At 43.3% G+C, this 14,098-nt stretch overlaps 1 protein-coding gene across 2 annotated transcripts in view; it reads right to left on the reverse strand.

Annotated features, from left to right (window-relative positions):
• Nucleotides 1–335: 335 nt before the first annotated feature.
• Nucleotides 336–14,098, reverse strand: part of TRPC7 (transient receptor potential cation channel subfamily C member 7) — a 1,454,711-nt gene continuing 1,440,948 nt past the window's right edge. For both annotated transcript variants that reach the window (XM_069652608.1, XM_069652607.1), the window contains exons 11-12: nucleotides 3,147–3,222; nucleotides 336–1,273 (exon numbers count right to left, since the gene is read on the reverse strand). In XM_069652608.1, coding sequence (XP_069508709.1) covers nucleotides 1,131–1,273; nucleotides 3,147–3,222 — 219 coding nt within the window. In that variant the 3' untranslated portion in view covers nucleotides 336–1,130. The remainder of the gene's footprint in view (nucleotides 1,274–3,146; nucleotides 3,223–14,098) is intronic.

Here is a 14,098-nt window from a genome sequence, read left to right on the forward strand (position 1 = left end):
ACAAAATATGTTGTTATGGGTTATACCACTTCCAAACAGAATTGTCTGCTGTTGACAGAATGTTTTTTGTTCTTGTCATTGCCTGTAAACGTTGTTGTTCTTCTTAAATAAAGGAAGACATGGTAAAACAAAAAAATCTTGAACCGCTAGACACTGCAAGGTCAAAAGGTAAAACATATGAAAAGCTGCCTAGTTCTGTCCAGATAGATTACCTGGTGGCTTAAACAGTTATGTGCACGTTTTCAAAGTGCTCGTCTCTGAGCTGAATAATTAAGCCACTCAAAAGATTCCTTAAGAACAAATGTTTTATTAAAGGTAAAAATACATTTGTGTTTGATGTCTCTAAACAGTCTTAACTACAGTACATCTTGATTACAAATATAACTAATTTTCTATTAGGCTATCTGTGTTCCTGCCTGGCACTTCAGAACTGATTAGAGATACTTTTCCAATAATTGTTTCTCAAATCCTAAACACAGCATTATTTGTGTGGGTCGTAATGACCCCAAACAGTACTGTCAATTAATAACAAACATGCAGATGTGCTTTAGCAGTTTGTATCTAAATTGTCTGCCCACTTGTAGCTCTAAGTGATGGGCATGGCTTATCCAAATAAACGCTTGTGTCTCGCACCTTTACGCTTCCTGTTATGTTCATCGGTTAGTCTGTTGTTACAATTTCATAACCATAGAAATGGGACCCTTTTTGTTAGATCCATCTTTACCAAGGAATATATCTTACTCCTCCAAGTTTTCCAATAACTGAATTTTGGTAAGTTATATTCCCTCTTTTTAGAGAGATACTATTAAAGACAACACACCTTCCTCCCTGTGATTGAAGCACTTTCATGAGATACAGGATTTGGTGATGAGCTACACATATTGCGCAAGCACAACCTTCAGATGATCACCAGTCTTCCAGATCAAACTTCATTCCTCAGTGTCAAAGTGCACATGCTAACTCCATTATCCAGCGTGCTACTAGGGCTAGTTGTTGCAGTCCTGACACAAGATTCCATCATGCTTCTCTTTTCCCCCGCTGCAGGTATCATGTTGCTCCACTAATTTGCTGGTTGATATATCCAACAAAACAGGAGAAAATAATCCAATGTTCAATTCATTCAAAGAGGATTAATTCTGTTTGTTAAGGTTTTTGCCAAATTTTTCACTAAGCTGCTGTATTAGTCCAGCTAACTCCCCAGTAGCTTGTGATTTTTCTTCTAAAAGTTCATAACGGAGACTGGAAATGTCTTGTTTGATCTCTTTAAGTTCACCTGGAAGAAAACACAATAGATTGTTACTGAAAATGCATCATTAGGATAATGTACACTATGTAAAACTATTTAATCTGCCTGATCTGCCTGCATGTGTTTATTATTTATACATTTTCTTGTATTATTGCTTTCATTCGTGTTAACAGATTTGAAATTGTGCTTGCTCTTTATATGTGATGTGATATGAGAGGGGGAGAATAATTCAAAGCTCTTCATGCAACAAAATCATTGTCAATGAATGGATATAAGAACAAAAACTAGAAGACAACATTCACTTGAGAACAAAACAGGTGTACACTTAAAACAAAAAATCTAAATCCTGCACATAGGAGGGTTTTGAATTGTAATGTTTGAAAATGACATGAAGTAGCTTTAAACAGTCTACATTGTATTTATGGACTCTAAGACCATCATCTAGTAAACAATCTGCCCTTCTTTATATGGGGTTTATGGGACAAAATATTATACAAAGAGCAATTAAATAAATGAGTTTAGGTATATATTTAAACCAGAGACTTTTTCTACGATGTACTCTTTTGTATAAAAAGTCATTATAAAGTATCTCTGAGTTATAAATTCAGTCTTTTACAAACATTTTCATGCTAATATTGCCAAATCAGGTTCAACATTGTTTTATGTTTAGCTTGGAAAGTTGCAGAGTGTGTGGAGGTGAGTTCTATGCACATTGAACTTATATTTGCTTTCACTCACGTTGATACAAATTTGATTCCAATTTAAACATTACTTTATATTAAGTTGCATTAGTTTGCTTTCATTTTGCAATTTGTTAACTCAATGGGCTTCATTTTGCCAACCAACGTTTGTACACTGAAACTTAGAGATAACAATGAATCTGCCACTCCATGAGATACTTTTCATAAGTGTTTAAAAGGGTACCATTGAATGTGTCAGCTTCAAACTGTCGAATGATGACAGAAGAAATGAAGTTCGGAAAAGAAAGATCATCTTTCTAACTGCACACTTTGTGGTGATCCACTCATAGAGAGCAGATCATTGACTATCACCTAGAATTTTAGTACCACATGTAAAATAATCCAGGATGATAAATTTGCGAGTCTGATTGGGATTTTGCTGAGGCATTTAATATAGAAAATGTGTCGAGAGTTTGAAATCTATGACAGACAGTGTATGAACAATTTTGTAAATAATCTGGATGGATGAAAATATTTTTGATTGCAGCATCTACATATTCATCCAGACTATATTTTGTAACATCCTTGGGTGGTATGTGTCTCAGAAAGGCCCTGGCCAATATACAACTTTCATGTCTTGCATTAAAAATCAATCCATTAACAGAACATATTTTCTATTTCTTGCTAAAAAACAGATTCTCTATTATTAAAGTGTGCATGAGTCTCTTGAAATTTTAACTCTCCAGCAAGATGAAATTGTAAAATTAAATCAGAATATGTACTGAACATGGAATTGTAAAAATAATCATGATTTAAGAAATGTAAAACTTGTACTTATGTTTGTGGGTATTCCTATTCAAACATCTAGATGGAGGTAAAGAACTGCAAACACATTACTAGTATACAAACCATTTAGGGTCTGATTCATGGAAGTGTTTTATAGTGGCACACTCCCATAGGAAAATGTTATGTGAATCAGGGCCATAGTATTTTCTTTTTTGATGTTAGACTGAAATGCTATTTATCAAGGCTTATCTGCAAGTAACTAAGTGATTCACTGTTTGAAATGTGCTTGACAATCATAATGACTTTTTATGCAAAATTGTATATCATCCCAATATGCTTTATAGTGGCATTTGATTTGCAAACATTATAAGAAAGTATTTATATTACAAATAAACACAATTTGGCTTGAAAAATAGCATTCAGTGTTGACTTGCCTTCATTGACTTCATCACTCTCTCTATCAACCTGAGCCTTCAGGACATATCTCTTGATGAGTCGCTTCATAATTTTCTGAAAGGAAAACAATTAAAAATCATAAGATAGCCTATAAGCAATCAAAATCAAAGTACAATAAATTGGTATTGCAATGTTTAGGGCACAGATATTTTAGCAAGTGCCTAATTGTTTTAAACATCTGAAATTAGTATGACTTATGGAAACATTTGTAATACGTTATCCTTAACAGAGTTGGAAAGCACCACTACCTCAATCATCAATCTTCAGTTATCCGAAATCATTATCATTAAATCCAGCTAAAGTTTATGTTACAAAGGACAGTTACAATGAAAAACTTTGGACAAGCAATCAATGGCCCTTGCAACAGCTATCTCTAAAATAATTGTCAACTGGAAACATAAAACAGATGATGAATTTGCATTTTTCAGACAATAACATTATTTTTTGAATGGATAAAACATTGGTAAGGATTAGGTACATACATCTTTTGTAGCAGGCTCTACCAAGTAGAAAGAGCTTGTCACCCAAGTTAATAGGCTTAGAGCAAACCAAAATCTTTAGCAAGCCTGTCAACATTATATCAGCAGATATAGTCTGCCACATCAGATTATGTTGCCATTAGCATCCCGAGAAAACATCCAGGTTATTATTGACCCTTTGTTTTTTTAAGTAGAAATTGATACATGCCTGGAACACAACAATGTTTTCAAACTAAAAATTCAAACAAAATGGCTTCTAAAGAAATTGCACAGGGAGCATAAAGAAGTGTCTCTTTTCTATTTTCATGTGGCCCTCGAGAGAATGCAGCACCATGGATGGGGGCAAAGAGCAGAAGAAGAGTCAGCTAAGTGACATTTTTATAATTCCAATTAAATATTGTGGGACTTGGGTGAACACATGGAACAGGAGAGCTACCAAGAGCAACCAACACCTTCCTTAGAATGTCAGATTTAGCCTGTGTTTTGAGCAACCTGATTCCTTGTTTAGCATGTCATGTGCTAATATACATGAAGACTCTTTTAGCAATGTTCTCTTTCTAGAGATCGGCAATTGCATTATAAACAAATCCTTCTGATTGACTATAAAGTTAATTTGGTCTTCAGTTGTTCTCCTGGGAGATGTGAGAGCCTTACATAATTGTGAATAATACAGATGCAAAAAGAACAGGACATATCCATAGTGTAAAAAAACAATTTTAAATGTGTTTTTACAACTACAATAAATATTAAAATATATCTGCAACAACATTTTTGAGATTAATCCACACTATATGATGTTGTATAATTTTCATCCTATGTGTGAGTCTTTGTTTCCGTACCAGTGAGATGAGTGAATACTCACAATTGATCATGGTGGCCACTTTTTTAAAAACTTTCCCTTTACTTGTAAAGGGAGAGTACTAACACAAATTGTCATAGTTCTAACTTACCTTTATAAGTGACAAATTTACCAAAATGGACAAGATCCTACACTAGATATGACTGTTACCTCTTTTTGTGGTACTGTACATGTGTTTGTACATATACAGTAGGTCAACACTTTGAATAAACCCCAATGAATATGTATTAAATGCATAATGGGCATGCTTCTGCATGTACTTGTTTGGTAATTGTTTTTCTATTCCTGTATTTATTGCTATTACTTCACTGTTTTCTTAAGTATGCCTACATGCATCCATTTTCTTGCAGCAACTAAACCTTTTTAAAATGATATATTTAGGCAGTAACTTATGTTCAAAATGTTTTTAATGTCAGCATTTTAATGGTCATTTAATGCTGAAATTAAATTAAATAACCAGATCTCCTTGCTAATAGAATTTACACATTCTGAACATCTTTCAAAGTTTGGGACATTGCACCTGCATCCCAACACAGTGTAGCTGTGAAAGGGTCTAGGCATCAGATTGATTGTGCTTTTACTGGGCATAAGGCGAACAAGTGGCCTAAGGGTGACTTCATCCAAAAACCAAAATCCTTGGATCCAATTAACCACAGTCCAAACACACACCAAGGTTCGGGCCGTCCGACTGGAATGGAATCTGCTCATATGCAACATTTACTGGAGACCCACAGAAAGTCAAGAGGATAACTTCAAGGAAGTACTCCTTGAAGCGATCGATGATGCTAGGATCTCGTGTCCAAACTTGGAGGTCCTCCTCTGTCGTGACTTCAATATGGAATGCTTCGATAAAAAGGGGAGCAAAATCGAGTTTCTGCCTCTGAAGACTACGAATAACATGTCAAGAGGAGTCGATTTTGAAAAAGAACTTGACTATATGTTTGTAACAGAGTCACTGATGGGGAAACTAACATCGCTGACTGTGGTTCAAACGGCCTTGAGTGATCACAACATTCTGGAACTCGTAACTGAGGACTGGGACACAGATCACACTCCACCGGCCCAACATCTACCGGATTACCACCTCGACTTGTCTCCGGGTGGAAACAGAATTCGAATCCAGAAAAAAGACATGGGTACAGTATTGGACACCCTATTGAGGTTAAAACCAGATGAGCACGATCAAGGTGCTAACCTCATTGAATACACTGAGGTACTGAAGGTCTTCCGTACAAAGAAGGTGGACAGGAGTGGCCCCTCGACCTACAGGCATGCTCACAACCAACAAATAGCAGCCAAAGAAAAGGTCGTCCGGAGGGCAAGGAGAAAATTCAAAAAATCTAACATGCCAGGTGACCTAGTCCTGTACAAAGAAACCAGGAACAGCTACAGGAACTGGCTCACTCAACATAAACACCTCACACTGCAAAAAGACAGTGAGAAGATGTTAAAACTAGTAACTGGCAAAAACATCACTGGCATCGGGAAACAAATAAATGACATATGTACTCCTGTCGACTCAAAAACTGTAAATCCGATCCCATCAACGTTCTGGGACGAGCACTACCAGAAACTTTATTCAGCGGGAAAGTTGGCGGACCCCAAAAATACATACCACCGGACGAACCATGGGATCTCTACTTTGAGAAACAGGATATCGTGGACCTTATTAAAAAGTCAAATTCATCCCGAGCCGCTGGGCCGGACGCCCTCACAAACGACATTCTCAAGAGAGATCCGGAGAAATGGGCTGAATTTATGACAACCCTGTTTAACAACATAATGAGACTCAAAAGGATCCCTGACTCCTGGACCAGATCAATAATCGTACCGATCTTCAAGAAGGGTGATAGGTCTGTCCCTGGGAATTACAGACCGATCGCCCTCTTGGATGTCGTGGGGAAAATATTCGCCGCAGTGGTCCTGAAACATCTGAGCGCTTGGAGTTGGTGGTCACACCATCAGGATCCCTGGCAGTCGGGGTTCCGCAAGGGTAACGGTACATCCTTGAACATACTAATCATTAACATACTAAAATGTATGGTCAAGGGTAAAAAGTACAAAACCATCTACATCGCGTCCATAGACTTTGAACAGGCGTTCGACTCTGTCAATCGTGGGCTCCTGTGGAACAAACTAAGGAAATGGGGATGCCCAAACAATCTGAGGGAACCCTTGGAGGCACTACATAGTGGAACAACCCTACAAATTAGACTGGACAGAAAAGGAACTCTATCTAACAATGTCACCTCTGAAAATGGGCTGAAACAGGGGTGCCGTTTGGCACCAGCAGTATTTTGCATATTTATATCAGACATGTATGAAGCCTTTGGAACAGTTACAAAGATTGGTGGGTTCCCTGTGGGCAGGTTGTTGTTCGCTGATGACCTTCTCTTATTAGATCAGACCGTGATAGGGCTACAGCGACAGTTAAAAGCATTGGAATTGTATGTCCAGGAAAATGGCTTGAGAATAAACCCAAAAAAATCATGGGGTTAGGAACACAAAACAACACTAAGACCTTCAGGTGATACCTAACGGGGGAAGTCGTTCCAGTGGTTTCATCAATGGTCTACCTTGGCATTACTTTAAATGACAGTATCCAAGATGGTCCGGGTGTTCTAAGGTTAAGAAGTAAAGTAAAACACCTGGCATCTCAAGCACTTCTAATCAAGTCACGTTACTGTTCCTTCTCACTTCGACCCCTTATTGACTTCTATAAACTCACGGTTTCTCCTGTCCTGACCTACACTGCTGAGGCCAATCTTTTTCTTGCAACGGAGGTCTGGCGCTTGCTTGAAAGCCAATTTTGGAAAAGGGTCTTGAGATTACCATCATCTCTTCCAATTGAATGTGTGAGGAAAGAGCTGGGGCTCACATCATTTTACATCGCTATGGTTTGGAAATCTTTAACCCTTCACAGCAAATGCTTGGACCCTCCTGAAAGAAGTGGTTTTCGGACTATAAAAGAAGCACTGTCAGGTAGGCAGATTCCAGCCCTCATCATATGGCAGAATACTTGTACAGGCATTCTTGATGTCATCGCCCAAAACGTAGACAATTTAGTGGAAAATCAGTCCAGGGTAAAGAATAAATTCTTGGACTGGGACTGGATCGTCACCCATGACAGGCTCAGCTTATTTTTATCCATATCTTCGGGCCAAGATGAATACTACAGCAGAGGCACAGTCCTTCCCTATCTTGACAAATTCCCATCGTACTCAGCAAGCAAACTTTTTTTGAGATTTCGTTTGAACCTACTGCCCACAAGGGAGGTGTTGGGAAGAAGGTAAAAAAAAAGGGAAGACAGGATCACGACGTGTCGTTGTTGTGGTCCGGAGGTAGAAACGCTACAGCACTTGGTAATGAGTTGTGTTCCACACTCGAACTTCAGAGAAAAATGGCTGGGAAAGCACTTTGAGAACTCTGAGTTCTAACCTCCGCACGAGAGGTGGTCCATTTTAAGATGGGGAGGAAAAGTATCTTTGACCTTGGCATTGCTGAATTTCGTGAGTGACATTTTCCTGAAATTAGTAATAGAGTTCTTTTGGTTTTTTATTTCCACCCTATATAGTTGCTGAAATTCTTTTTTTTATATACTTAAGTATATGTTCTGCATTTAAAGTTTTTTTGAAAACTAATTGATGCAATAAATAAAAATAAATAAAAAGAATTGTGCTTACTCATTACTCTGTGCATGCTATGGAATTTCAATAAGTGACAAATGGCATTCAGCCTAGAAATGCCACTCTCCGACATTTATGGCTGTGACCATTGATTGGCACATGATCTTCTGAAGAGTTGACATTTGAGGGCCATAGACACATTTTGAGGTCTTTTTGTACAACTGAAGGTGTATTACAGAACAGTGTACCAGTGCATTTTCACTGTTTGGTTTAGCATTTTCTGCACATGTGTTATTTGTAGTTAGCTTTAACACACATTGGCGAGCCTCACAAAGTGAAAGGAGGACCAGCAACAATATTGCTGATTATAGTTAGAGTTTGGGCCCAGGATATTTTAAGGGCTTTGTATCTAGTTCTAGTGCATTAGTTTGTGCTTTGTCTGTATTTAGGAGAACTCAGAAAACGTTTTTATTTGTTTATTTAGCATTTGGTTTACAAACAAAACCTTAAGCTATTATGAAGAAATAAAATGAACAGAAAGATAAAATCATCAAACAAGAATAGCAACAATGAAAATAGACGAATCAACATACTAAAACTGGCAACAAAAAAAGGAAAATGTAACCAAGGAAGCAAAATAAACAATCCTAAACTACGAAGACAACAAGAATCATATACATAGGAGATTAATGATTCAATCTTATTTCAAAGTACTATCCTTTCTCTTGTATCCTTAAAAACGCTACTTTCAAATAGGACAAAAGAGTGAGTGTTAAAGTGATCCTGTCCCCTTGTAGCAGCTCTAACCACCAGTCCTCTGTTGTTCTCGTTGTATGTAGCGCAGAGAATTTACCCAACCATCTATTTCGCTCCTGTGATAAGATGGGACATAGCATAGTTAGATGGTATAGAGTCTCTTTCTGGCCTTCACACAGCCTACAGTTATAATCTCTTAGAGTTGGAACTTTCCTTGCTTCCAAGACTTCTTTGGTGAGCAGTAAATTCATGCGGAATCTCATGAAATCCATTTTAAGTCTACGGCACGGGAATCTTTTTAAGTATTGCCTCAGATTACCTCTTGCTCTGTGTGCTGGATCGTTATGACCATGGCCCTCATTACGACCCTGGCGGAAAGTGACTGACCGGACCGCCACAGCGTAAATAGCGTTTCCGCCATTGCACGATGGAGCAAAGTGCGGCCCATTCCGACCCATCGGGCACGAGCACCACGGCATGGCGGAAGTGCAAAGTCCGCGATGGCGGAAATGACCCCAAAACGGCCCACACCGCCGCCGTACGGCGCCCTAGGTGCAATACCGCCACCCATCTCAGCGGACAGCGCAGTGAGCGCCAACCGGAAAGTACGGTGACCGTAAATATACGGAAACGGAAGTAAAAACATGGGCCCGGAACGGGAAACATCCCGCCGTACACCTATAAAACCACAAAATCCACACAACCACTATAAACACTACCCTGAGACACACCCCAACCCGTCATCCACCCTAGCGAAACCAAGAAAAATGGGAAAAGTAGCGAAGAAAGCGTGCGACCGCAAGCGGCAGGTCCACTTCTCCCGTGAGGAACTCACCGTGCTAACAGAGACCCTCCAGGAGAATGCTGCCGTCGTCTTTTCCACGCAAATGACCAGGACGGCACTTGCGAACAAGAAGGCCATATGGGCTCTGGTGGCACAGCGGTAAGTGCGGTGGGGACCGCACCCCGCACCCCACAGCAATGCAGAAAGCGATGGGACGACCTGCGGATACGCGTCCGCAGCATACTCTCTGCCAACCGCAACATTGCCACAGCCACCGGGGGAGGTCCTGAATCACCCATCAAGTTGACCCCCTGGGAAGAAATCTGTGCCTCCACCATCGGAATGGAGAGCATAGAGGGAGTCGGAGGGATGGAGAAAGGAGTGCAGACATCCGAAGATTCAGGTAGGTGGGCCAAATAAAACAATGCTAAATCCACAATGTCCAATCATGTGAAGTACCATGTGTCCACATAGTGCAACAGAAACACATGTCCAGGAGAACGTCCACACACATCGGCCTGATAGCGCACTTTAAAACTCACAATAAATACATAAATAATAAAAAAAAACAAAAACACCCACTTCACGTGCAGCAGGCACACCCTAACTGCAGGCTGCCAAACAACTGCACCCTCACTCCACACACAAATGAAACCACCTCCAGGGCCCCGACCCAAATCACCCTCAGGTACCACCCCAATGCATGTGATACAATGCCATTCCAATACCCACAGACCCATTAATAACCCTCGCCCTCCTTTACTCCACCACAGGGTCCGATCCAAACGACGAGCATCAGGACACCCCTACCAGCACACCTGCAAAGAGGGCCAAGACCAACGGCCAAAGACCCTCCACCTCAGCTGCACGCATCAAGACACGGCAGCAGCACAAATCAGGTGGCAGCACAGAGGAGGGAACATCAACAGGCACCCCAGCAGCCAGCATGCCCACAACACCACCACCACAGGTCCCCCCAACGGATGCCACAGAAGGCACTGCCTCTGGTGGCAGCAGCACCATAGGTGACACCCCATTGATGGCAGCATGCTCCGACACAGAAGACGGGGATGTCGAAGTCAGATCCATCCATGACCTGTCCCAATCCCCCTGTCTGTCCCATCCCGTACAACATGAGGATTCCACGCAGGGGCACCCACAAGACGACGACTGGCCATCCCCCACAAGCCCTGTGGCAGGGCAACATGAGGCGAACAGCCCCTCTGCGACACCCCCGCAAATGGCCATGGCCCAGCAGAGGCAACAGTCCCTCGACCAGTTAATCGTGCAACAGCAGCAACTGGCCACGCTCCTCAAGGACCATGCCGATGAATGTGGGGGCACTAAGGCAGACATAGAAACATCAACTGAGACACTTAGGGCAGAAATGGAGAGAAGTACAGAGACACTAAGGGCACAAATGGAGAGTAGCACCGAGAGCCTGAGGGGGGAACTGCATGCGACGTCCAAAGACGTATGTGCCGAACTTGCCGCAGTGCGCCGTGTGCTCACTGAGCTCTCACAAACCCTTAGGGACATGCATGGACGTGAGCAGGCAGAGACATCATCCGTTGCAAGTTCCGTCCACGGCAGCCCCCAACGTAGATCTGGGAGGAACCTGCGCTCCACAGGCAGGGGTGCCCCTGATACCCGCAGAGGGGGCTTGCAATAGCGACTGCCCACTGACAATGAGCATCTTTGGACACTGGTGTTCGGGGGGGAGGTAGGAGGGTGGAGGGGGTGTGTTGGGCTCACTTGGAGGGCGGGTCGATAGGGTGTTCAACATGATATCACATATGCCATAAACAATGCACGATCAACCAATGAGATGTGTGGACAATGATCTCTGTGTACTAGGCCATCATAGGCGTACAGTCCATATTGTGCATGTACCAGACACACACAGTGCCACGAGTCCCGTGTCCATGTATCAGCCACCAGGCGTGAGTGCTAGAAGCATGCATCAATGAGATGCTGACGAATGTCACGGCCCTCCTGTGCCTCGCGGACTCCTTGAGGTGCTGCCACATCCCCACCCTCATCATGACCATCATCATGTGCTTGCAGTTCTGCGTCAGGGGGCATGGGCACATTTCTACGTACGCACATGTTGTGTAGCATGACACATGCCATGACCATCTTTGCAACCTTCTCATGGCGGTACAGGAGTGCCCCGCCAGACCTGCTGAGGCAGCGGAAACGAGTCTTCAGTAGGCCGAATGCCTGTTCAATGACTACACGGGTACGTGAGTGGGCATGGTTGTAGTCCTCCCCATGCTGGTCCCGTGGGTTCCGGACTGGTGTGAGGAGCCATCTCTTCAGTGGATACCCAGCATCACCTGTATGTGGACGAGAAACGTATGATGTGGAATGCCATTGCTACGTACGCACACTCCCCCCCCCCCCCCTTCCTGCCAGGTCATTGCCGAATCACATACCCCACATTTTCATGCATGTAATGAGACTCACCGAGTAGCCAGGATCTGTTCCCTGCGTGTCGCTCCATGTAGCGTGGTATTGTAGAGTTCCTCAAGACCATAGAATCATGGGTTGATCCAGGAAATCGGGCACAACAATGTGTAATGATCCTGTTGGAGTCACACACCATTTGTACATTGAGGGAATGAAATTGTTTTCGGTTGCGGTACTGGGCCTCCATGGCATGTGGGACGACCAATTCCACATGGGTGCAGTCGATGGCACCAATGCAACCCGGTATGCCGGCAAGTGCATGGAATCCCACTTTTGTGTTGGTAATTTCCTGCTCCGAGCGTGGTAGAGAGATGTAGTCGTCTGCGTGCTGCAGGAGGGCATCGAGCACTTGCAATAGTGTCCGTGAGAACTGTGGCTGAGAAATGCCATGCAACTGTCCGACTGTGTGCTGGTAGGTGCCTGTGGCCAGGAAGTGGAGTACAGACACCACCTTCAGTAGGGGTGGGATGGCGGTTGGGCTATCTATCATGCTGACAAGGTCAGCCTGTGTCATGTCCACAATGGCGGCTATGGTGTCCCGGTCCAAACGGTAGAGGGTGTGGATCTGCTCATCAGTGAAGTTGAACGGATGTGCTCGGAGGCGTGGGATTGCGGGCTGCCTGCGTGGTGGTAGTGGCTGTGCTGGCGGCCCTTGCTGGCCCTGCCTTGCCCTCCTCCTCCTCCTGCGTCTCCTCCGTGCGGCCGGTTGAAGTTGGTGTTCGTCTTCTTCTTGGAGTTGGAGTACTTGCAGTGCTATCAGGTCCCCCAGGGCCAACATCGCGAGTCCTGACGGTAGCATTTCGGAGTGGGTGTGGTTGTGGGAGGAGACTGGGTGTGCAATTTATGTGTTTTCAGCCTGTATGGCCTCCACCTGTGGTGATTCATTCCACCTGTGCAAGCTGCTCTCCCCTTTGGCCGAGCACGTCCCGCACACAACGCTGCAATTTGAGGAATGGCATCTTGCTATTGCAATCATGTATTTGTACCCGATGGCCGTGTAACATTTGTTGATATGTACATTCGGCTATGGTCCCATTGTTTCACATACAATCTTTGCAGTCGCGAACAGACTTGTGATGGGTCAGTGGAACGTAGTACTCGAGTAACGGTGGGCCCTCATGCATCACTGTACCGAGTTGCACCGACGGGCGGGGCGTCCCATTTGTGGGTGAAGGCAGTTGCCTTTTTCACACACAGCCGCACTAGATGGATTCATTTGTGATTTCAAACGGCCACAGATGCCTTTTCGACGTGATGTTGCAAATGAGGAATTCGAAGGGCGGCGCTTTCGGTTTTCAGCTAGCGGCGAGGAGATGCCCACAGGTCTGACTGCAAATATAACGTTCTATTGTTCAATGTCCTTGAGACAGGGGCCATGGCGAGGATGCAATGATTGATATGAATAGTTTGGGATGCGCAATAGCGACGTGGGCGATGAGGCCGGACGTTCCCAAATACATGTTACTTCACTACACTGGAATTACGGGCTGGGGCACAGTGGATTTTGCAGGCTGCATAACGCACAGACTCAATGGATATTTCTAATGTTATGTGAGTAAATATTCAGGCGTTTTTATCCAGGGATGAGGGAATGATGAATGGATGCATGGACAGATGATTTGATACAGAGTTTGCCATGTACAGGGCTTCTTGGAATCTGTCCGCCTCCCCTGCGCTATGTGATGCAGGGCTGCCATAGTGGGACCATCGTCTATCTGGCCTTGTTGAGCCCTCCCTGTCTCGACGCGCCCTCAGACACTTGTGTCCATGCACGTTACCAATCCCATCTGATGGATTCTGTTTTCACAGACGCATGCACATGTACACTCGTGTGTGATGGTGTTTACACCTCGATATAGATAGTTATGAGTCGCAAGTGGTTTTGGGGTGGTGATGATCCTTTGGAGTGGGCTAGCATGCATATGGCTGTGGATTTAGTGTGATCATTGAAGTG

Source organism: Ambystoma mexicanum, chromosome 3p (assembly GCF_040938575.1).
Source record: "Ambystoma mexicanum isolate Mex_15411 chromosome 3p, UKY_AmexF1_1, whole genome shotgun sequence".
Taxonomy (NCBI): Eukaryota; Metazoa; Chordata; class Amphibia; order Caudata; family Ambystomatidae; genus Ambystoma; species Ambystoma mexicanum.